Source organism: Pezoporus wallicus, unplaced genomic scaffold (assembly GCF_028554395.1).
Source record: "Pezoporus wallicus isolate ANWC-B61680 ecotype Strahan unplaced genomic scaffold, APGP_CSIRO_Pwel_v1 contig_6484, whole genome shotgun sequence".
Taxonomy (NCBI): Eukaryota; Metazoa; Chordata; class Aves; order Psittaciformes; family Psittacidae; genus Pezoporus; species Pezoporus wallicus.
This window is the reverse complement of record NW_026638903.1, coordinates 2,912,113-2,938,230: the sequence shown is the minus strand read 5'-3', so window position 1 is coordinate 2,938,230 and position 26,118 is coordinate 2,912,113. Positions and strand designations below refer to the sequence as shown.

The window sequence follows — 26,118 nt, the reverse complement described above, 5'->3', positions numbered from 1 at the left end:
CTGCAATTTACAGAATTGGATTTGAAACAAGGCGTTTTAATTTGAAAATACCATCTCCTGAAGACTTCAGCTTATTTGAGATACATTCCCATTCCAAACACGTGGCTGTATTCACATTAGTAAGTACTCTGCAGCAACAGAGGTATACCCATACAGGAAAAAGAATGGAGTTCTCACATCCACATTCTACACATCTCGGTTTGTTTTTTGTGCTAGGCTAACTCCAGTAGGATGCTGCAGACTGAACACTAGCAGCTGCAGCACAGCAAGTGTGCTCCTTCAGTGCATTTTCTGGCTTAGCCAGATGTCCAAAAGGAGCCCAGACCACATACGCCAGGGTCACCCTGTGATGAGAAGAGTGGCACATGGGGATCACAAGGAGGACTGCCTCAAAAGCACATTCCTCCTACAAACTAGAGTAGGATGGCATCATACCCTATAAGCATCAAGACAGAAAGAATGGGTCAATTCTTCAAAAGACGGCAACCACAGACAAGGGTTCTCTCAGGGAGGCACTCATGTTACCATACCTGCCAAGTCAAGTCAAATAAATGCACAGTAGACCCAATCCTGTCACATGCCATCATGCCATTGGCTTTACCTTGGAGTTAAATAGTCACACACTCACTGAAATGGCTTACTGGAGTGATCCTGAATACCAGGCCTTATATTAAAGTGTTAACACAGGAGTATACAGTCACAGCAAGAGAGCCTAGTGTTGATCATAAATACCCACAGCCAGCACATGACTTGTTTCTCTGTGAAGAACATTAATAGCTGTTAAAATAAACCCCTCCATTTCAGCTTTACAAAGCAAGTACCTCACTCTAAGCTCTATGTATTCAGAAGATACCAACAGTAAAAAGGAAAAAAAACAAACCAAAAACCCAACAGAATACCACAGCCCACACACCAAGAACTGGGCCATAGGTTAACTAAGCAAGACCAGCTAACTTTAAGACAACATGCACTGAACACCACCTGTATTAAACGTAGTAACTTGCCTTGCTGTTCAGAAGCAGCTGCTAAGCTTAGACATAATAAATAAATAATGCATCTACTGCAAAGAGATTCTTAATTCTAGCTCTGGTTCCTTTCCAATAAATAATTCTGCCAGGTTAAAAATCCTTGCAACCTCCCCAGGCTATTACCAAAGTGCACAGACCAGCTCTTCAGCTCACACAAACTATCTCTGTAAAGGAGCTGTGGAAATATGCAAGAGATTCTGTTCTAGCTCTGAACCTTTTTTCTTGCTGTGCATCCGAGTCCATCCCTGCCCCCCTTGCTCAGCACCAGAGCTATCCTGCTGAGCCTGACATAGAGACAGCCTGGGCACACTGGGGGAAGTAAGGAGGGAACTAGGACTACTTTACTGGGCCACGCAGCTAACTAAAACTCAAAGACCACAGGACTGTTTTGAGTAGAACAAACTTAAGATTGTTCCATGTTCTTTAAAATAATAATAGCACTGAATCAAAGCCATGTTTTCTTGTACAGCAAAAAAAGCAATGGTGCCTTTACTTAGAGCTTTAAGACTCCCTCAGCCAGGGATCTAAAGATCTTCCCAAGCCTTCCCAGGACCATAATCAATGTCTGCTAAGGCAAAACACAAAGCCAACAATACAGCTTGTCTGCTTCTGGTCCCGTGGTACTTTCTTGACCTCTCATTTAAGACTTGTGCTTCTAATAACAAAACCTCCTATTATTTCCTCACAAAACTCTTGGATGCACTTTTGTGACCAAACACCTCCTTCATTTTGGGTTGAAGCTCTTTCTTTTTTCATATGATCGCTTCTTTACAAAGGAAGCTTTCTATGAGTATACTAAAATGGAAAACATCTACGCACAATTCAACAATACTATTAAAGGAACAAAAGCATGAATAAACTCAAATTTCATTAAAACTCCACTGAAGGGGAAGAATCTTCTATCATTAAAGATTAGATGAATTTTTGCACATTTCATTCTTCACTTTCCAAATAAATAGAAGAAATTTTCAAAATCTCTCTTGATTCCTGGCTGCTACAGAAATACTTAACTATCAAAAACTCTTTTAAAGTGCAGGTTTTTAATAACAGAGTGACTGAGTTTCGGTCTTTGATATGAAGACTTTTTTACATCAAAAACATGGAGCAGAGGGAACCTAAGGCTTGTATTTCAATCATTAAAATAGCTTCACTGTTACTAGCTAGAATATGTGAACAGGAAGTACGTATTTATTCAGTACAGACACCAGCATTTTGAGCTAGTTGTGTGGTATTGCACAGATGCTGATCAGTGGCAAGCTAAACAATTTATGTTGCAACAACCAGGAAGAATAACAATGAAAAAGCTGTACTTTTAGAGGTAAATCGAAATGTGAAATAGGTCAGAATATGTAAATAGCTCATTTCTACCTCAATCAGCACAGACTTTCCTTTTCCCTCTACTTCCCACAGAATACTCACCCCAGTAAAGATTCAAATGCTGGTTTCAGGAGGCAAGTGTCCAGCACATTCCTTCTCTCCACAGCCGTAGGTGGCAGCCTGCAAAAGAAGAATTTCAAAGAAATAGCAGTAATAGGAATCAGTAGCAGCAACAAGGTAGGGAAACTTGGACAAGCCAAATTAGTAAAAGCTAATTACTGAGTTAACACCACACTAAATTTTCATGATTGCCTTTGCATCATAAAGATGGATTTTTATCACTGCAGCATACAATTACTAGCAAAGGCTTTTATCTCATAGCACTGTTCCAAAGGGTCTGTAACCTCCCTCTTCTCAGTAACTATCAAAGAATCCATAACCAGGTGAGATTTCAGACCTACCTGTAGAGAAGCAGGACACCTGGGCTGAATCAATCCTGCAGCCAAATCAGATAGCATCACCAGCACTCCTCAGAGAAAGAGTCTCATTTAGAGTGGGGAATAGAGAGAGTACCACATAGGGTACTCTAAGGAAAGTGAGGTTCTTTAGGCTTAAGTCATTCCTCTCATAAGGCAAAGACATTTCTAAGAACATTCCCACCTTGGTGATTTAGCCCAATTAATAACAAATACAAAGCCCAGAAGGCAGGACAAAGTTCAGTGTGAGCATCTGGGCTTCATTAAAAACAGAAGGATGAAACCACCACACTAGAACCACAAGCCAAACAGACCATTAAGGTTAATTGCTTTTAGTAACCCCAAGTTGTCATGTGAATACATACACTAAAAAAAGCACCCTGTGAAAGGTATCAGCTGGCCAGCTCGTTGCTTTCCAGCATAAGCCTCACAGATGGCATTTTGCAGGATGGCTTCAGAGAGAAGAGGCCTGCTTTTAAATTTTAGCATAGACACTTATTAGTCCCAGAAACCTAATTGCAGGAATTTACTAGCACAAGATATGCTTATACATCCATCCACTTGCACATCACAAGTTAACCACACCTCTGATTTATTAAACTTTAAGTACAATAGCTGCCCTTGTAGCTCTGCTCATTTTATTCAGGTAACTCAGAATTGCAGAAATTTGGAAGTTGTAAACAAATGTCCTTCCATCAATTCACTGCTTGTTATAGACAGTCACTGTAAATGGCCATAAATATTAACCGAACACTGGAAACATGACATGGACAAGCTCCCTTTGTCAGACATGTTACAATTGTGTTCGTAACAGAAACAGCCAACAGACAATAACCAGTACAATAACCAGCTGAATGGTGAGCCTACAGACAAAGGCTACTGATTTTAGTCTTAATGCCTCCCACCTACCCAAAAAACAACCGAGCAACCAAAAAAACAAAAAATCCCACCACAAAAATACTCAACTGCTGAACTTACTGGGTAACTCCACTAGTCTCATAGGAAGGAGAAGCCCTCACAGAGGAAGTCTGTCCATAAAAGCTAATCCTGCAAAAAGGGAAATGTCACAACACTGTGGTTTGCTATAAACAGAAACCACAACAGAAAGCCACTCTATCAATTGTATGCTATAAGCAAGACAAATAGAATCACATAAATCACTACTTTTAAAAGCTATCACTATTATCTTCATAACACAAACACACTGCTCAGTCCTGGTCACAGCTATGCAAAAGGCAATGGAAACTCAACTTCTTCAATAACTATGCTGAATTTTAGGTGCCAAGACACCTGTCCCAAGGAGTCTGGAGACAATGAAGGTTCACTTCCCACAAGGATGTCACTGGGGCAAGCCTCTCCCATGACATTTATCAGACACCTAAAGAAACAAGCTAACACTAAGCACATGTGGGGTGGGAGGAGTTATGGACACGACACACAAATAGGATATCCCTTCTCACCTAAACACCTATTTTCTTGAAACTCAGAGTGGCTATCCCTGTCTCTGAGGTCCTGACATCCCCACACAATCAGGCTCAAATCAACCGCTGGGTTTAAAAGTGACATGACGGAAGGTTGACAGGACAGAATAAATCACAGTACAAAACAAAACAACCACAAAACAGAACAGAGAGTAGTATTCACTTCCGCTGATCACTATTAAACAGCTTTCCAGCAACATAGCAACTCCCAGCCACATCTCTTACAGCCATGAGGGTGTTTGCAATGTAATTGAACAAAGCATCACCATACCAGTAGAGGTTATTTCTCCACAGATTTCCATGCAGTATGCCATACATAACAGCAGCAGCCAGGATGAAAAACAGAAGAATTCGTTTCATGACTGATAGATCTGAAATGTAAGAAAAACAAGACATTTAAATCCAAGCCGTGCTATTAACATGAGCTTTTATAAAGCATCTTGAAACCTGTGAAAGGAAATCATCGTTATTACAAGCATTCATCACCACCACAAATTTGACACACAAAGTCACAGTGACAGGAACTGAACGTTGCTCTGCACCTAAGACATGTGCATACTCTGCACAGAAGCACTGAGAGGGTCTCACTCTAGGTTCTCTCTGAAGGCACAGGAAGAAGATGGGCTCTTCCAGAAGCCTATCAGAGTAAGAGCTCCTTTCTGCCCATTTGCAGCCCAAAGAAACCAGCCTCTTGGTTCAGAAGTTGGCCTTACAGGTACATTCCTGTGCTTCTCCTCTTTCTTGCGCCACACGCTACCAGTTTCCATAATTACGCAATTAAATAAGCATTAGCACTTTGAAGGAGGTAAATAGGCTGATGCCAATGAAACCGAACAGGGTATGAGCTACCTAAAATTGCTACCAGCTTTTTTAGGACCACTGAATATTCTTAAAGTCTGGTTTTGGTCATCTAAAGCTGTACTGAAGCCATCTGCTTATGCCCTTAAGGACAGACTTCATAGAATCATAGAACAGTTTGGTTGGAAGGGACGTTCAAAGGTCATATAGTCCAACCCCCCTGCAACGAGCAGGGACATCTTCAAATTGCGCAGGTCACTCAGAACTACATCCAGCCTGGCCTTGAATGTCTCCAGGACTTCACTGCTCAAGTCACAGAAAAATGCTATTTTCACACATCACTAAGCAAGGAAGACAAGTTAGGATCCAATCTATGGAACTTACTAATCATGGAGAAATAGTGTTCATTTTTTAAAACACTTCATTGCACAGTCTACTAAAAGAAAACTATAGACATATCAGAAGCTCAGGAATCTGGCAAGAAACACTGAGGGAAAAGAAACTTCTGCACTGCTCACATCGAACACACTGAGCTGCCCTCTCAAGTAGTTATGAATAAACTGTTACCGCTTAATCTAGTAGAAGTCCAAAAGACCCATTCTGGCCACAAGCTACTGTGGAAATTTACTCAAGAGCTATACCCTTCTATTATTTTCACTTCTTCCCCTACCATGGTAAGAAGGTTCAATATAAGCAATGCATGAATACCTACTTGCATATCTATATTTTTATAGTGAAGGTATGAAACAGCTGTTTAGCAAACACAAGCCATATCCAAACATACTGCTGCATTTTTCTGCTGAGCAGAACCTTTGCATTTATGGTTTGGTTTTTTCCTCCTTCTATTTTTTTTTATTTTCTTTTTTAAAATTCTGTGTTGATTTTTTGAATATTTAGAGTTGCTCTTATTTTAAACCTGTGTTAAACAGCCCTAAGGCAGTAAAACTCAAAACAGTTATAGTCCAGATGATTTACAGCAATATGCTTTATGCTAGTAACATCTTAACATCATACCTTGCATTAAAGACCAATAAACTACTAGAGCGCACTGCATTTTGTTATCAGAAATAGAGACACAAACTACTGACTAAGACATACACTACTGCCACTCACATGAACATTTCTTTGAGGTGAAGCTAACAGTGAACTATCTGTTACAATTACTTGAGTGCAACAAGACACTACTTCCTTATTTACATATACACCCCTTGCCCCATCCTTCACACAAGCTTAACTGTAGGGTCAGAGTTTTATATCAGTATCTAACTGTAACAAAGCCACACAATTAACAAGCTATCATCGGTCAACCTTAAGTATACCCTCCAGGCTGTCCTGCTCTGTTCTAGATGAACTACAGGCTGCAGCTGTTGCGATTTCAACCTTTCATCCCGCCCTGGGAAGTAACATTGCCTCCCTTACAGCTCCAATTCCCTTAACTCTTCTGGAAGAGTTACTACAGAATTTTTTGACAGTCACTCTCAAATTCTAGAGCAAACTCTGAGTTTTTTTGCAATAATTTTGTAAGTCTTTCCCTAAAACTGCAAGGACACTACCAAAAAACCCTTACCTACTGGGTTTAGTCAAATGTCATTAACAGCAATTAGCTCATCATTTTGAGTACCATCATGCACACATGTACAGGACAAACAGGTGATCAGGCCCATTCAGCATGTCCTTATGAAAGGCTGCTCGACTAACCTGATCTCCCGTGACAAAGGTGACCCACTTAGAGGATGAGGGAAAGGCTGTAGATGTTGTCTACCTAACTTTAGTAAAGCCTTTGACACCATTTCCCACAGCATTCTCCTGAAGAAACTGGCTGCTCATGGTATGGACAAGTGTGCTCTTTGCTGGGTAACAAACTGGCTGGATGACCAAGTCCAAAGAGTGTTGGTGAATGGAGTTAAATCCAGTTGTCAGTTGGCCACAAGTGGCATTCCCCAGGGCTCTGTATTGAGGCCAGTTCTGTTCAGTATCATCATCAAGGATCTGGATGAGGAGATCAAGTACACTCTCAGTAAGTCTGCAGATGACATGAGGCTGCATGGGTGTGTTGATCTGTTTAAGGATTGAAAGGCTCTACAGGGGATCTGGGCAGGCTGCATCAATATTCTGAGGTCCTGCATTTGGGTCACAACAACCCCATCCAATACTACACACCTGAGGAACAGGAGATGGAAAGCTGCTTGCCAGAAAAGGGGGCCCTGGGGGCGTTGGTCAACAGCTGGCTGAGTATCAGGTAGCAGCATATCCAGGTGGCCAAGGCGGCCAATAGCATTCTAGCCTGTATCAGAAACAGTGTTGCCAGCAGGGTAAGTGCAGTGATGATGCTCCTGTATCCAGCACTGGCGAGGCTGTACCTCAAAGCCTGTGTTCAGTTCTAGGCCTCTCACTGCAAGAGATACATTGAGGTGCTGCAGTGGGTCCAAAGAGCAACGAAGCTGGTGAAGGCTCTAGACCCCAAGTCTTATGAGGAGCAGCTGAGGGAACTGGGGTTGTTCAGCCTGGAGAAAAGGAAGCTCAGAGGAGACCCTATCACTCTACAACTCCCTGAAAGGAGGTTTATAGCAAGGTGGGTGTTAAGTCTCTTCTCCCAAGAGAAAACAGCTTCAAGCTGCACAAGGGAAGGTTTAGACTGAGTATTAGGAAAATTGTTTCACCAAAAAGGTTGTCAAGCATTGGACCAGGCAGCCCAAGGAGTGTTTGAGTCACCACCCCAGAAGTGTTTAAAAGATGTATAGATGTGGCACTTGGGGACAAGGTTAGTGCTGTACTTGGCAGTGCTGGGTTTACAGTTGGACTCTATGATCTTAAAAGTTTTTTTCCAATCTAAATGATTCTATATTTGAAAAAGATACTGCTCTCCTTGGGTTGTTTTGTTTGGGTTTTTTCCATTGTCAGTATTTTACCCCCTCCTGGTTTGCCGAAGTTTGCTGAAATATCCCACTGAAATGGAAATTAACTGTTTATTTTTATTCCCTAATTCAATCAATGCAAACATCAATTAAACAACAGAACATAATGAACCAGCTCTTCAAATAAAGTTGCTAAATTAGCAACTGATTAAATTGCTGATTTTGCTGACTTTAATGGAAGAGACCTTGCTGAAGGGTCAGACCAGGGTACGAAACAGAGCAAAGACAAAGCAAAGGGTATTTAAAAAACAAAACATTATGAATAACAGTACTAGTCAGAGGAAAAAAAAATGCTTGTAAAGTGTTTACAAAGATATTCATACAGCCTGCAAAACACTAATTTAAACAAGAAAATGTAGGTCAGCATTCTTCAAACAGGATCATAAGGAATCTGTAGCAGCTTTCAGTATCACATGTAGGACAATCAGCATGGCACTCACATGAGAATGTAGGGTGTACCTAACTCAGCTCTTGGGAACATAAAACGGCCATAGTTACACATGTGTCTTCTCACCATCCCAACCCCCAGTGCCTGGCTTCATCCAGTTCTTTAAGAAGAAAATTATGTAGTCAAGAAAGACAGTCTTTTTAGTGAAGACTTTCTTAACCTGGTTTAGTAAACAAAACCATTGCCTTGTTTATGGAATAAATTATTCTGGCTGCATTTTTAATGGTGACAGCATTTTCCAGCTCTGCCTATTTTAAAATAGGCAAGTGTTACAGAAAGCTAATCAAAGGAAAACAAAACTCCTACAATGTAAATATTGCACTAGAAAATTCCCAGAGTCAGAGATGCAAGAAAAGAGAAGACACAGCTCAGATGTAAAATGACAGGCCCATTCCAGCTTATTTATCACAACACAAAATCCTGCATCTTGATTTAAGCTCATCAACCTGACTGACAGAGGTCATGGTGCCCTTAGGCCAAGGTCAGTCAGGGTTAAGCAAAACAAGGTGGACAAAACTGGAACTCAACTATTCAATTCCCTCCTCTTTCTGAAAAGCCTATGGCGATCCACACAAAGGAAGGGGCGAGGAGCCCAGCATGCCAGTGCACAATGTTCATAATGTTAGCTGGTCAATTTTCTGAAAGTAAGCAAGCAACAGAATGCATAAGCATTATAAAGAGATTGATGGGTATTTTTTATTAAGAATCTAAGACCAACTTCCGCTGTTCAACTTTCTACGCCGCCCAAGGCAGAGCTACAGTTACAGAATTACCAGACCCTGTTATGGTATTAAGTGATCTCAAGATCAGCCTGCATCTCCTATGGACAGATGGGTCCACCCCAGCTCCCACCAACACACTGAGTACATTGCAAATTTATTATATAATCCCAGAGGCTAATATTTTCTTTCCTTGATGGAAGTGGAAAACCAATGTCCTTGTCAGAGCTGCATCTGTACATACAATTAGTCCCCATTTTGCAACTTCATCAAGTGTGGTATCCGATATGAGTCACCACCTCAGAGCTCCAGTTTATCTTTCAACTTACATATGCAGTTGATGCAGCCATGCCACAGAATAATCACACAGAAAACTACAGCTGTTGGACTGGGCAATCACATGACCACATTACAAGCACCTTTTTTCATTACCCTTGTAAGCCTTACTTTTGTTTTCTTCCTTGAAATTAGGTTGTCAATAATACAATGCAGGAGACTTTTCAGTATGTGCCACTCATTTTATAAAGCACCTCTGACTATTACTAAATATTTAACTAAAAAGTGGTTACTGCTAAATTAAAAACTACTAATCTTAAAACAATGTTGGCTCCATACGTAGTCCTGTAACAGTTTAACTCCTTGCTGCTGGAATTAACTGACACCATGAAAATTTCAGCTCACTCAGAACTCAAATTCCTAGCTCTTGTAGTTGTGGGGGAGGAAGGGAAGTGAGCTTGAAAATATGATTTGAGTGGACCTTGAAATTTGAAGGGACAGCAGAAAAAGCACAAAAAAAAAAAAGACTAAAAAGTTTGAAAAAAAAAATCAGGATTTTTAAGATGTAGCCAATCTCTTGTGGGTTTGCTTGTGATCACCAGTACTGCAGCACTGCTTCCTTTTGGTCAGGATGTAGTGCATGCCTGGTAGAACAACTACACAGCAAGATGACAGTCTCAAGTTATGTGCCTTAATGTACTCACATTATGGCAGCTTATCTATATCTTCTGCCAAATATATATAGTATTCATCATTAACTCTTCCAGTTCTTGCTCTTGCACAGCTCATTAATTCTTCCCCTCTTCAGGAAGGAAATGCTGTAGTGGACAATACAACAGCACTCCAGCAGAATCTTAAAGGCACTGAAGTAGCTGAGTCAGTTTAATGCCTTCCTCACACACTCCTTATATTTTTTCATCATTTCCAATCCTCCTTTTGATTTCAGTTTATTATGAAACAGAAGGCCTTAGGAATATTTAGTTTCAGAGAGGATATATTGGGTTACCCTAGAAAAGTGGCCATGAATTAAAATTATATTACTAACTCTCTAACAACAGTAGCTTAGCTTTGAAGTAGCAAGGCTTAGTTTTGAAGTTGCAAGTTTAACAGCATCTTAATTGGAAAAGATTCTTGCTAACCTGCCCCACCCCACACAAAACCAAAGCAGATATTCCTGTTCCTGAAGGCCTGTGCAATCCATGACACCAAAAAACTAAGGTTTTATTATGTTAAAATGTCACTGGGGACTTCCACCATCTCACAATATCTGTACCAGCACTGGAATACTCTTCCTACACTGGAAGATACTATGTATGATACTCTTTCAATGATGAGGGGATAAGCAGCTGAGAAAGAAGTCTGGTGACTTGGTATGAAAACCAGAGCTTTCTTCCCCTGCAACAGCTTACCAAACTAGCTATTTACTTCAACAGGATCCTGGTAACTGAAAAAAAGATGATCTTCCTCCAGTGCTCCTTTTTGTTAAGGAAGGTTTCCAATGTTTCCCTAACATTCTCCCTAACACTGCAAAAGGCCTGAAAATAAACAGCAAAATATTTTTTTCTCCATGTACTCAACTGCAAGCAATGATGTCCAGTTTATGTCACAGTAGTAGTGACGTTTAGTAGATTTAAGTCAACTGTTGTTCTTTACCAGCTATTACAGCCAGAAATGTAGCCTCTGCTGACACTAATCTATCTAGTGGGAAGAGATGTAAACTAAAGCTATGCCCACCTCTGACTTTTTGCATGTTTGCATGCCAAGTACTGCACACAAATTCAGGACAGGCTGTGAGAGTTAACAGATTTGGTTTAGGAACTAAGTGCTTGCCTGCCTCCCTTTCATCATCCTGCTAACGATGAAACCTACTATGCACCACAAGAGACAGCAATACATTTATTTTGTGGACAAGTCATCACCATTTTATTCCATTTTTGCCCTTCAAGTACAGACACCAGTGTTTTGCTTCTCACCAGAACATTCCCAACAGCTGGGTCAAGCAAAAAGGAAAAACAATTTAATCTGTATTTTTCAGTGACAAACTTCATTTCCATTTGCTTCTGTCTAAAATATTCAAGGAGATCTCTGCATTTCCCATGTGTGTGACTCCAGTTTTACTTAAAGCTCAGAAGCATACCTGGACAGGATGGCTGGTGGAAAAGGGAGGTTAGCTCCCCTAGAGAAGGCTGCAGGCAGGTCTGGGAACAAGCACAGTTTATCTCCGTGTTTTGGGCATAACAGGCAACACAGCATCTACTCCCCTCCAAGCCTTCATCTCAAGTCTCACACTCTCACCTCAATTCCCATTATTTTTTCATGCAAGAAATCAGGTATGGCAGTTTGTTCTAGCCAAACCTAAGCCTTTCAGCATTTCAGGCAAGATCTGAAAGACACGAGTTCATAGCTTTCCAAGGAAAACATGCCATCAATAGGGAGAGTATGGCAAAAGCTGCAAAAAGCCTGTAGGTCCTGACTCACTCTTGCAGTCATTAGCAGGCTCAGACCCTCTTGTTCTTACATCCTTTTTTTTTCTAGTGCAGTATGATCATCTGTTCAGTGGCATAACCCCTTTTTCACTCCTCTTCCCTCCCTCTGCCTGACCACCCAGGAGCTTTTACATGTGTCCCACAGTGGGAGCAGGAACAGAAGAAATAAAAAGGTCAGAAGAAAAAAAAAAAAAAAAAAAAGGAGGCTGCTTGCACTCAAGTCCATTTCTTGGATAGCAAGAAGACACGTGTAAGTCTAGGTCAAGTTACTACAAGTTTTTTTAAAGCTTACTGAAACAGCCTCCCTTTCAGCTGCAAAAAAAAACCTGCTGTGATAACAGCAGTTCTCAGAGGTACCACAATCAATGATGTGCCTTGTTTCACAGAGATATATCATTTTTGGATCTACCAATGCAAAATATAATGTCACTTAAACTGACACCAAATACTAGATCCACAGATGAAAAGCAGGAGTATACAGCATCAGCCAGTGCATCCTGCCAGAAAAGCCCGATGAGCAAAACACAAAGGATCACAGGTATTGGGTCTCACTGAAATGGTCCTCAATAGAAACAGTATTTGGTGCAACTGCCTGATGCTGAGTTAATTAGCCATGCTGAGAGGCAGAACATGTTACCTCCAGTTTGGGGCTATCACAGAGTTGCTATGTCACCCTTGAGATCCAAGCTACTATTTTGGCTCAGATCACAGTGCAATGTGGATCGCTGGCATCAGGTCAAGGTGACAGAATGCTCCACTGCATGGTGTAGACATACAATTAAATCCGCAAGAGTAAAAGAGCTGGTTTGATATATCTTAGTTGGTGAATGTTGTTTTCAATTATTCCACACACACACCCCCCAAGACAGAAAATGATATTCCCTAACGTTCCAAAATGGCTTGGGGCTCCTTCCAACAACAGACACACTTTTTGTAACACAGTTAAATACTGCTAACTTGAGTTTAAAAGCCCTGGGTAGATCCCAGTCCAACTTGTGGCTTTGAGGGGAAGTGGAACAACAGTAACTACTGGATTCTCATCTAACCGGTGCTTGCCAAGTATCAGAGTTCCAGAAACCTTGCCTATAACTGTGACCAAGAGTAAGATTAAGTCCACAGACTCAGCTTCTTGCCTGCTTTTGTGCCTTGAGACAAGGACCAGTAGGAAGCATCCAATTTATGCAAAGGTGCACAAGTTGGGAACAGATGTTTCCATATACTTTCCCTGTCCTCTCTCTCCACAAGCCTCCTCCCCCAACACACTTCACCCCTCTCTTCCTCCCACCCCCAGCCCTTTTTCTTCCTCCAGTGCACTTAACACAGACCAGTAGTTCCTGCCATGCCCACCAGCCACAAGGATACAGTGCCATACAAAACCAACTACTTTGGATTCAGTCAAAAGATACTTGTGCATCAAACAGATAACTTGTGCATGAAAAGAACAAAGCTGGTATCAGCTAAGCACAGATAGCTCTGCTTCACCTCCCAAAGCTTTAATCAAGGCAAACATCAACTCTAACTACACCTTTAAAAAAAAAAAAACAAACACACAAAAAAAACAATCACAAATGCAGTAACACAGCCTTGACTGAAAGATTTCTTCCAGCCCTCTTGTGCTGTCCCAGATCAACCTTTAAAGCTTTAGCCAGCCTAACCTAGGCTGCTATTTATATATTACACATCACAGGTGTTGGTATAACACATGACAGAATAAAATACACAGAGAATGGATGCCATAAATCCACACAGCTCCTCCTGCATACTGTGGTCACAGCACTGTTCCTTCTCAGCCTATATCTTCCCCCTCCCTTCAGCTCTTCTTCCAGAAAGACTGGAATATAAACAAGCCATCCAATGCATTCTGGGGGTCAGAGGTCAAGTCTTTTTCTCCTCATATCTTGACTTGCCTAACTGACAAGGTTTCTGTCAATTTGAGCTGCTCTTCCTGAAGGAACAGAGCATCACGATTTTGAATTGCTCTGCTGCTTCAACCTCCTTTTAAACCAGAAAGACAAAAGACATGCTACATGTAACAGCTGAGAAAACACAAAACCATTTAGATCCCCCTACAACACCAGTAACTCATTCACACTCACTCTTCTTTGTCCATGAGTGCCTGCAGAGCCAGAGGCTTGAGGTCAAACGAACAATCCTTCTTAGGTTTCCCACAGGGAAAAGATGGAAAAAAGTGGAAGGAACAAAGGACAGAAATAGCCAAATTAGTCAGGTTTCAAACAGGTCAGTTATAAACCGTATCAGCTCACCGGTTCACTCCCTTCCCTGCCCTGAAACCATACCAATCTAAATAAATAAATGTCCAACAAGAGAACTTTATCTATATCATAGCATGCACATTCACTACAGCATTACGTTCACCTTAAAACAAGGCACGCTTTGTCTCCTTATAATGCATAACTAAAGCATTCAGCTCTGGCTGATTGGGAGCTAGTGATTTAACCTCAGCTCTCACAAGACTGGCTAGTAATTACAAAACTGTATCTACCAGTCATCTTAGGAAAAATAAAGAATAATCTCAACCATAGGCTAAAATAAATAAATCACACCAAAAAAAAACAAACAAACCAACCCACCCCACTCACAGGCAAATTAGGACTCTCAAGGGCAGAGGGAATAAAGTTGGGGGTGTGGGTGTTTGTTTTTAACAACTGTAAGTGAGAGGGCCAATTTACTTACTTCCCTACCAGCACCTAGAGAATGAAATGCTCCCTATCTACATCAACAGTAGATACTAAGTAAATCAGCCTAATTTCTCAGTTAGTCATAACAGTATAAATCCTGATGACTACCCATCTCAGAATCTGCCCCTAAAGAAACACAAGTGCTTGCTGTATGACCAGTCTTCACAGTAGCATTTACAAGCCCTAGTTATGATAAAGTACAAAAATACATGGACCACCATCATCTGATGACACAGCTCTTTTTATAAAAAGCAACAAGTTACATTATGCTGGTTTGTGTGGATTAAGAGGCCCAGCACACAAAACTGAACAGTTTAATTTTCACTTAGATAACACACAAAGCATGTCTGTGGTCAGAGCTCCAAACCTAATGTTCGCTGATTTTTGCTGTGTTGCCCCCAATCTTGCCTCAACTGCTAAAAACCAAAACCAAAATAAAAACCAATACACATAAAAAAATACACATTAAAAAAAAATAAAATCAAGATTCCCAGCTGTCTGAGATGGAATTTACCCCAACAGCAGATTCTGCAAGTCAATCTGCTGCAATACATATGTGCCAACAGAGAGCTCTGGGACTCTCAGGAGTGCAGCAAAACGAGTCAGTGAAAAGTGTAAAACTAAATTAATTCAGGGAGGCAAGAAAATGAAGATAAGTGGTAGCATTCACCCCACACTACTAAGTCCCACAAGTTTCCTTGGGCAATAATCCTGACAGCCCAGGGGTAGTGGGCTGGCTCTGCCTGGACACCAGATGCCCACCAATGCTGCTCTATCACACACCTAAACTGGATGGAGGAGAGAAAAATACAACAAAAGCGTCATGGGTCCAGATAAGGACAAGGAGAGATCAGTCACCAATCACCATCATGGGCAAAATAGACTTGACTTAGGGAAATGAGTTTAATTATTAGTTATTAGTATTAGATATTTGTTATATTACCAATCAAATCAAATAATGAGAAATAACACCAAATATTGAGAACACCTTCCCTCCACCCATTCCTTCTTCCTGGGCTTAACCTTACTCCCAAAATCTCTACCTCCTCCCCCCGGCAGCACAGGGCACGGGGGCTGCTGTCAGTACATCACACATTGTCTCTGCTGCTCCTTTGTCCTCAGAGGAGGACTACTCACACTCTTCCCCTGCTCCAGCGCAGGGTCCCTCCCACAGGAGACAGTTCTGAATGAACTTCTCCAACATGAGTCCTTCCCATGGACTGCAGTTCCTCATGAACTGTTCCAGTGTGGGTCCTTCCAAGGGGTGCAGCCCTTCAGGAAAAGGCTGCTCCAGCATGGCTCCCTGTGGGGTCACCAGTCCTGCAGCAAACCTGCTCCAGCACAGGTTTCCCACAGGGTCACAACCTCCTTTGAGCATCCCCCTGCTCTCGCATGGGGTCCTTCAGGGGCTGCAGGTGAATATCTGCTCCATCCTTGGAACTCCATGGGCTGCTGGGGGACAGCCTGTGCCACCTATATGCAGCCTGTACCACAGGCTGCTCTGGCACTTGGAGCACCTCCTCTCTTCCTTCTTAAGTGACCTTAGTGGTTGCACAGCTCCCACATTCTCACTTCTCTCTCCAGCTGAAGTTGCACAGCAGATTTTCCCCCCTTGTTAAACGCGTTACCCCAGTGGTGGTACCACCATCATTGATGGTCTTGACCAGCAGTGGGTCCATTTTGTAGCCAGCTGGCTTTGGCTCTATCAGACATAGAGGAAGCTGCCAGCAGCTCCTCAGAGAAACCACCCATGTGGCCCCCTACCAAATATTTGCCATGCAAATGCAATACATCAGGAGAAAGCTGGAGTTCACCAACAGCTTGAGCAGCTTCTCTGATAACGTTAATGCCTTAATTCAGCATTGCAATGAATACATTCACATTGCCTTTCGATTTTGACATTTAATCAGAATACACACCCTAGCTGCTAACTACTATAAGAAAGCTATAGCCAAACTGACGGTGCCAAACTGTAAAAACTTGAATATTGTAAATATGAAGGCTATTTTCAAAAGCCCTTCTTTATATGCAGCTTTGTTTTCTTAGCACTAAAGCTCAAAAAAAAAAATTATTTACAATAACAACAAAAACATCCATAGGAAGAAAAAAAAAATTAGCAACTTTGTAACTATGAGAATGGTTTGTGGACATGAAGTGGTTTTGATCTAACAAAGAACTGTTGTACAGGTTGCAGCAGAGCCTGTATCTGATCCCCTAAAGGCGTTTAGTGCTTTGCTTCATTTCTTAGATGTGAACAGAGGAGAAACTACCACATACAATATTCAAACAGTACTTCTCCTGAGGATTTTGAGAGCTATGAGATACATAGCATAGTTGAAAAATGTAATCCTGAAGAACATTTAATGCAGCATGAGAAATCTTTTCTGAATGGGAAAGGTTGTCAGTAAGTGTACATATGTTAAAAAAAAAAATCATTAGATTTGTAAGGTAATGAGCTTTCCAAGGGAAACAGACATATAGCTGTATCCAGCTTAAGCATTCAGAGTATCATTGTGCTTTTCTTTAGACAATGTTAAAATCAAATTCACAGTAAAAGCCCAGAACAAAGATCAGTCTAAAAGACGAAAACCAGAACTGTAACTCTTCACAGACTGTTAGTTGTTTAAGGGAACTCAGGTCCTTATAGAAAAGTTTACATAAGTTAATTTATGTATTTCTGCATATAGAGAGCTATAAAATAACCCTACAACAAGCCATACTGCAGTGCTGACTTTTAGCGGTTATCCAAACTATAGTGGAGCTCATAGCCCTGATTCATGCACCTTCGTTTCCTTACCTATACATTAGGAAAGCTAATTATCTCTGACTGTAATCTTCAACTCCCATCTGTCTGGGAGGAAAGCTGCCTAAATTAGTCCAGTACAGAATGCTGGGAAAGCTTATATGCTACACAGAGGCACCCACTTATGGCTTTCAGACCTCAATCCTCTCTGAAGGTTAACCACAACCCATTTCCTCCCAAAAACTGAAAATCAGTGTATCACTGCTCGGAGAAGGGGGGTGAGGAATGGAGGGGTGCTGGGTTTTTAGGTGTCAGTTGAGGGTTTTTTAAGAGGACAGTCACCCCTAAAACTGAGGAGAGTCAAAGGTGCATTTCACCACACCCACACATCCTCTTTCAGAGTCTCACAGCCCTCCAGCTGGGGTTGCCCTGCAGTGGCTAAAATGCCTCGGGTCCAGCTGAGAGCCAAAAGCATGCAGGCAGCTGGGCAGCCTTCCTGCGAGAGATAGATTGCAAACACACAGTACAGTCCCTGCTGCAGTGATGGCTTCACACAGGACCTTCTGCTACATATCATCAGCGCCCTTCAGTTTGATTTGTTCCCTTCTGAGCCAAGTCTGGCTGCTGCAGGTGAAACACAGTGTCTCTTTCTGCTGTTTGATTCTCAGTTTCAACAGTCTTGAAGTGCTACACAAAGCAAACAGCAGTTTCTTCAGGACTACACTACTCTCAAACAGATCAGCCATCCTCCCTTACCTGAACTTTGCTGAGCACCAGATTTGACCTGAGCTGTATGCGTGAATACCTCTTCTTAAGACACAACAGTAAACGGGTAAGCCCTTAGACAAGACTGAGTTTGCCTCCCCATGACTCACCAGCAGGGTGATGGATTTCTGTCGTAGAACAGATCTGCTCTTCCTGCCAAACTGACCCACGCTGCAGCAGGGATAAAACATAAGGATAAAGTCTGATATTTGCTTCAGCATAAAACTGGAAGTCCTCTAGAACAAGATACACAGTAAGCATGACCTGCTTTCTTGCCTATTGACATCTCTTTCTTGCTACCCTGACCACATCAAATCCACCTCAGCCTCCAGCACCACCATGTCCTCTCAAATTGTAAGTCATGCCACAGACAGCACAGAACTCCATTAGAGCATGAAACGCAGTACAGTAAAAGGCTTTTTGTTCTGTTAGAGCACATGCTCTTAGCATGAAATGAAATTTATGCAATCATATCCTGTATGCATGCATACATGTCCTTTCCTTCCTTCCGTATAGAACTTTTGAACCCCTCTGGCTAATTTCAGTCAAACTTGACAGATTAGGAACTTGGTGTGTTTAAGACCTACACAAACTTTGCAAAAAATAGACAGCTTAGTAGCTCAAACAAGCTCTATAAGCTCATCTTTCATTAAAGATCACAAAGTCTACATATAGAAAGACATCAGAAGCCTGGTTTCATTATATCTGCTTATCACACAATTGTGGCAGATGTAAAAGCCTCTGGCCATTAAAGAAGTGCTAAAATTTGGAAAAGCCTTGCACAAATATGTAAGTGTCCAAATTTCACAAAACAATGGCCTGAAGTTAAACATTTTAAATACCCCTTTCAGTCACTTAGTGGTGTTAGCTGACTTCAATCACACAACTTCAAAAAGTCACTGACACCAGCTAGTATTTATCATAGGAAATATTTGCTGAGAAATCTGAAGAATGATATGAATATTGTATTTCACCATTCTTTCTGAAAAACTCTGAACAGCATTCTCACTGTAGATTAAAATGTACATTAAAAATCCTTAAACTAAGGTTTAAGGCTTAAACCATCAAAGAGCCTATGTCCCACACTGAAAGCAAATTATGGCATGCCATTAGCACAAAAGAAGGAAGGAATGAAAACAGCTATTCTGTTCAAATGGCTTCAATGAAAATGAAGTAAGTGTTTAACATGTTTTGCAAGAAAAGGCAGTCAATCTTGAGAAACTGTACAACTGCTATTTACACTGACCAGTAATTTTAACCACCTGGATATTCAAAATCCAGCTTACATGCATGGCCTGTGCTCCACTGCACAAAGTGAGCAACACAGGCACAAGAAACACTCTGCCATGTCAGACCAATGTTCATCTCGCCCACTAGTCTGTCCCTAGCAGTGACAGAGGGAGATGCTCTTTAGGGACAGCACATTGTGGACTTTCTGGTTTGTTCCCCTTGCAGCATCTGCAATTGCTTCGTACAGGATTTGGAAGATAACATCACTGCCTACTCTTTTTAGCATCCTCTTATGGACCCACCAGTGTCTATACTTGGGAGCCAGGGCAAATAAAAGGATAGGAAACCCACCAAAGGAGACTGAAGTGGTACTGCTACATCAGAGCTGTTGAATCACAGGGCACTTCACTACAGACACAATCCTGAGGCCCTCAATTTTATGAGGGTGGGGAATTAAAACTGCCGTGAGTGGCTATAAAATTAGGGGGGGAGGGGAAATAAGCTTATACAGCCTTCCAGAGTCTCATCTGAGGCAATTAAGTCAATTCTCAACTAAGGCAAGCTAATCACCCTGTCCCATTAAATATTGCAAAACATTTGGGCAAGCTGTAGTTTTCCCTTAACAGTCTCCCAGCTAACCAAATGAGAAGGCAGTAACTTGTCTACACTAGGGGCATGATCAAGACTCGCTACCACATGCTAGCAAGCCTTGTATGCACTCACCAATACAGACAAATCCTAACTTGTTCTCACACTTCAAGTGGATTTATTATTAATCTTGTGCAAATGTTATGTTCAAACAAACCCTACAGGGTACCTCCCATCTATACCACTAACCCTCCTGTCCTGGTCTCAGTCCCACACATTTGACTTCAGACTACCCTAAAGCACTGTGAAGATGCAGGTGATAATGTTTCCAGGGTGCTCAGACATGACATTGGTGGAGGACAGAGACAGGCAAGTTCAAGAACCTCAAAGAAACAGGATTTATCTATTTTGACTGTCAAAAGATGAATGAGGTTGTGCCTTCATTTAGCAGGAACACCTCTTCAGCAGCAAGCACCTCCCTCTCTCTTCACTGCAGTGAGGAAAACCCAAAAGTTCCTTCCCCGCACTGTCCCTTGTGTTACGCTAGGGTACTTGTATTCTCCTTTACGTAAACAGATCAGTGACCCACCACGGGTCATTGTGTAGCCAAAAAAATCTCAGCCCAACACCCCTGCAAAAAATTAGCTGCCCAGAAGAGAGCCCAGCTATAACCAATATATATATATACTAGAAAAAAGATAATGGCAAACCCAGAAACTCTCCCCCCAGCCCTCCATCCCACATGGGGTATAATTTGTATTTTATACACACATTTTGTATTGACTATTAAATAACCATTACATAGGCATATTATTTCCTCTTCCAAGGCTCCAGGTAATCCAGTGACATGCCCCTCACACCATTCTCATTGTACCGCTGGCCATAGCACTCTGAAAAGCGGCAATGAAAGAAAGCAGTGGCCAGCTACCACTGTGCAAGTGCCAGTCTGCAGATCCAGTCTAACAAAGAACTCTTCTGAGCTCTGCAGCAGCTGATCCTTATTTCAGTGTTTCCTGAACCTGTACTCAAAAGGACTAGAAACTTTTCTCAAAGTGAGCTGAAGACTCAGTGGAAATCCAAGACTGCTAGCCACACATCTCACAAAGTTTCCTACTGGCTAGCAGCCCAAAAGAAAGCAATATTCCCCTATGGAATGCAAAATTGCACTCTAAATCAAGAGATGTTAAGAAGAGGTTCAATAATTAAGTCTGAACTTCATTTCATTTCTGTCAGCTCTTAAAACCAGTTCCTTCATTACTCCATTCCTGCCCTCCTAACAGGAGGGAGGATCAGCTTTGCGGCTCCTCAGACTTTCCAGCCTTCCCTTCCCAGCCAGAGCAAGTAAGAGCTATTCAAGTTTTTGCCTTGCTCCTCCTGGCTCCCCACGGGTGCTGGAATGTAAAGAATAGCTCTAGCACAATGTACTCCAGCTTTGCTGCTACTGCCAAGGCTGGAAGCAGAGGGAGTGCAGAACAATTACATGCAAAGTCTGGGTATTCTCCAGGGGAAGCTTAACATTTGCTCATTCTGTTGCAGCGCTTTCTCTGGAGATATCAAGACTTTTGCCTTCAAGACCAGAGAATGACCAACCTTGAAAGCTGAAGAGACACCCCACTCAAACAAAATGAAAGGAGGTGGCGATATTTGAAGATGACAGGTACAGAACACAGCAAGAAGCAGTACCAGAAAGTATTTTGCGACATTCTGCACCTCCATTTGCTCAATGCACTTTTCAAAAGGCAGCAATACTACACACAAGCCACACGTTCACTATTTTTGTTTCATAGTACACCTGAGCTAATACTGCCCATCACTTTTCAGCTTTTCAACCTTTCTGCACAAACAGTAGCTACAGATATCAGCAATTACTGCACTGAGCCACAAATTTTCACACACCGCAGAAAGGTGACTTGTAAAGGAAACAACAGCCTGCACATCATGTTTTCCTTCCAACCTCAGTACACATCAAGAAAAGCTGAGGGTTTTTTTTTATTCTTCTGTAGCAGGATGAAAGAAAGATTTAATGCTTCGAGTAGTTCATACACCAAACAGTCTGATAAGTTTTAATCTCCCTTGAAGACTATGCAAAGGTACAGAAGTAGCCACATATAACATAGCAAAAATGGAAGTAGGAGAAACTGGATTAATGGGGAAGTCTAGGGGGAGGGGAGGGCATTCTGCTACGAAGCTCTTGTTCTTTTGAGTAAACAGGTGGTAAAAATTAGAGACTGAAAAACAAAAAACCCTGTATATTCAGTTACCCCATAAATTAATTTCCCAATATTATTTACTAGCTTCCCTATAAGGCCAAAGAAATCAATGAACAAATTACTCAAAAAATGACGAGTTGTCAGAAGCTTGATAAATTTAACTCCACTTAAAACACACAGTGCACATTTCAACTGATTTAACTAAAACAGTGCAACCATCTGTAAGGAAAGAGGTCTGTAAAATGTTTTTCAAGTAATCCTGAGCCTGTTCCTAAAATGCATTTAACTAGGGAGACACAGCAGAGTATCTCTCATCATACACACAGTAAAAATAACCTTTCATGCCTCTTTGTAAAATAACCTTAATGTTAAGGTAGAAAGACAAATAAACCAAGATGCTGTGCTACAGCTCAAGCTATACCGTGGAGAAAAAAAAATAAGCAAGAGCCCTTCCCCACAAGCCCTTGGAGTCAATGATGTGGACCACCTCATGTACATGTTCTATCTTCAAATGGCCAATCTCACTGCATCCTCTTCCAAGCCAAAATACTTGAACTAATCTCCAGCAGCATATGAAGCAACACATAAGAGAAAAAAAAAACAAAATCAAACCAAATCACCCAAAGCAGTGTATGAGAACTTTACCAAGCCTGTCTTGGGAGAACAGATCAAGCCTTTACTGAAAGGCACTAATCGTGGTGTACCCAGAAACTAACAATGAAAACAAGCCAGGATAAGTGTTAATGACAAAGAAGCTATCATAAAAAAAAAAAAAAAAAAAAAACTCTTGACAGTCCCTGCCTTCTATCCAAAAACAATCACACAAGGAAGAAAGCAATCATATGAAATGCTCTAAAACTGTCTCTCCATGTAAGCAGTGGAGGAGGAGACAGTGGAAGAGAAGCATCTCAAGCACTTGCCCCTGCAAATGAGACCCACCACCCCATCAGCTACTGTATTTTCCTCCTCAGGGAGGCAACTCCCCTGCGTAATTGCAAAAACTATTATTCAGCAGCACACACAGTACATATCTCATAACTACATAGTTATACTATAGCACATACTACCTCATCAATCACCTTTTATAGCCAGAACACCGTAACTCACCTATTTCTCCACTCGTTCACAACTCAGGACTCAGGCACTTGTGATCTTCCTGCCGGCTTTCAGGTTTGGCTGTCCTGCCTACATGCTCTGCAGCTGCTCCCAAAGGCACTTCAACAAGGAACTGATCTCACAGAGAAACTTTCCTGCTAGTTTTGAACAGGGACGTACTTGAACACGGGGAGTCTCACAAGTCTCAACAGACGAGTCATACATCCAACAAGCAAGAGAGGTCTCCTACAGCCAAAATGACCTTTAGGGAGATCATGGATTTACCCACCTTTAATACTATAGCCTTAAGTTTAAGAAATAACTTAAATTGACTCGCAGAGAGACAGATATGCTAAAGAAGCAGGTACTGCATCAAGAAAGATGAAAAGAAAGATGAAAAGAAAGATTCATAGATTTATTTCACGTGAGAAGAATAAAAACAAGGATACAGTGGTGCTGTCTTACATGTGGATGGAAAGTTATTTTAGTTTCAGTTCTATGAACTAATCAGATAAGAATATATTCTATTCAAAAAATGGATGGGTAGGAAGCCTCACTCCATACACATTTCCTTTTCCTTTAAGCCGACTCTGAATGTAGCTTTTAAAGTCTAGTACCGTGGCATTCACCACAAAGTATATATACTTTTTAATGAACAATCTTTTTAGACAGTCCAGCTACAATGGAATTGCCAGATTAAAACAAGCAGTTTCACCCCATCACAAAGTCTGTCCTTTCTAAATCGTTTTGCAACCACATAGTATGGAAGAACAGATTGGCATAAAGTGGGTAATGAGAGGGACAAAACCTAAAGAAACCTGGACAGAAAATTTCAATTGGGTAGCAGGAGCACAACAGCTGAGCTGTTCATCTCGCTGGAAATTTTAATTTGCGAGAGGACAGCAAGCCTGACCTCACAGTTTGCCATACCTAAAATAGAAGCACCACCCCCACTGACAGAAAATAATCCGAAGACTTTTTTTTTTTTTTAAAAAAAAAAAGCAGAGAACATAAAACTTCCAGGGTTTGTTTCTTCCCTAAACTATAAGTAATGGATTCGCGTAGCTTCAGGCTGAGTCTACCCACACAGCCATTGTTCCTTCCCCTAGGCCTTGGGCATTTCCAAGGGGCAGTCAGTCTCTCCCTTTCAGCGCCCCCAGTAAAAGCAATCCTTTATCCGAACCTGCATGACCAGCAGCCATGGCAACACGCTGGGATTACCAGACCCAAGCATCTCAGCAGAAGCCACGAGTCTCCCCTCAAATTCCACTTACGGACCGCTGCCGGCTACCGCCGCTAGTTCTGCCTGGAGGCTCCCCCTGCGCGGGGCTGCGCGTCCCGCATGTGTCCGCTTTCCCCTTGCCCTGCCCAGCTCTAGAGCCCCCACCCGGCGCCCCACCACTGGCTCCCGCCCCGTAACCACCCGCCGGGCCCGCCACCGCCCCGCCACCCGACTCATCGCTCGCGGGGGACCCCGAGGCCGCCGCGGGGCGGCTCTCGGGGCCGGCAGCATGCGGCCCGGCGGCTGGCGGCAGGGTTGGGACCGGCTCCGCCGACCACCCACCAGCGGGGCTGCTCCAGGAGGCCGGAGAAAGGCGAACGGCTTCCCCCCCGCCCCAGCCAAGCTGCTTCCCGGAGGAGCCGCCGGGGGAACGGGGACTGCCCTTTCCCTCATATCCCGCAGCCCCGAGCCGCCTACCTGGCTAGGTGATGGCCGGCAGCCCACCGGACACCCCCTCGGCGCTGGCGCTTCCTCCTGTGCTGCCCAGCGGCTGCTGGAGCGAGGCCCCGGTGCCCGCGGCTGTCCCCGCCGCCCGCTGGGGAGCGCGCCCCCCAGGGGGGCCCTTCTCCGGCCGGGGGCGAGAGCCGGCCCCGCATGCGGCCCCTCAGCCCAGCCGGTCCCAGCACCGGGGGCGTGTATGGGGAATCAAGCGCATTCAAGTTCCTCCGGCGAGCCGGGCGGCGGCAGAGCTTCAGCTTCAGTCAGGGTCATCCCCAGCGGTAACCGGGTCCCTGCGACGCCGCGATGTTAATTTTTACCAGGAAGTTCCCAGGAACCTCTGGGAAAGGTTTGAGACATCTCATCTCACCAGCTCTCAAGCCGATTAAAACTGTATTCCCTTCAAAGGAAGCTTTTAGAGGCAGGCTTCATCTCTTTGGAAATTCAATTAATTCCTTGAATGCTTTCACCCAGGAACACACTGATGTATTCGAATAGCCAGCTCTACCTTTGAATATGTAGTCATTTACATTAAATAACAATGTTGTTGGCAGCTGCTGCCATCAGTACTTACCTGAAGGAGGTTTTAAAATTGGAAGCACACGTAGGCTTTACACGAGGTTAGCTGGAAGCCTTCCCAGCTTGAAATAATGCAAGAGCGTGGTGGGAAGGAAGATGGCTCACGGCAAGAATGCCGGCAAACCCGAGAATAAGGGCTTTCGTCGTGCCCGGTCCTACGGGTTCGGGCACCATCCAAGAAATCCTCCCAGCCAATGCTCTTTACAGAGCTCGCTACACTTTATGAAATAGAGGAGAGGTGTTCACTTACCAGTTGTCAACACACCAGATGTTTTAAGTCATCTGAGCAAAGGGGACAGAGCTTGCCGCTTATCAGGGCCGCTCAGGCTGCTATCGGCCTTACTCCCGCCCGGCGGTGTTTACCGTAAGGATAAAAAAACAGAACTGGTTCCAGCTGAGACCCGTCTGCAAAAGAAAACGTAAAAGGAAGCACGTTGTGTGTTTAGAAAGACGTAATACTCAGCTCGAGTCTGCTGAAATTCCTCCTCGAATTATAAAACCAAAACCTTCAAGGGAGAGGAGAGACTCACGTGAAGAAAACTAAA

At 42.7% G+C, this 26,118-nt stretch overlaps 1 protein-coding gene across 4 annotated transcripts in view; it reads right to left on the bottom strand.

Annotated features, from left to right (window-relative positions):
• Positions 1–26,118, bottom strand: part of ST3GAL6 (ST3 beta-galactoside alpha-2,3-sialyltransferase 6) — a 46,457-nt gene extending 20,339 nt beyond the window's left edge. Inside the window, exons 1-4 of one of the 4 annotated variants that reach the window (XM_057413140.1) lie at positions 25,569–26,118; positions 4,574–4,673; positions 3,800–3,868; positions 2,448–2,525 (exon numbers count right to left, since the gene is read on the bottom strand). In XM_057413140.1, the coding sequence (XP_057269123.1) occupies positions 2,448–2,525; positions 3,800–3,868; positions 4,574–4,662 (236 nt within the window). In that variant the 5' untranslated portion in view covers positions 4,663–4,673; positions 25,569–26,118. The remainder of the gene's footprint in view (positions 1–2,447; positions 2,526–3,799; positions 3,869–4,573; positions 4,674–25,568) is intronic. The other 3 variants (XM_057413139.1, XM_057413137.1, XM_057413138.1) reach the window with 3 other exon arrangements.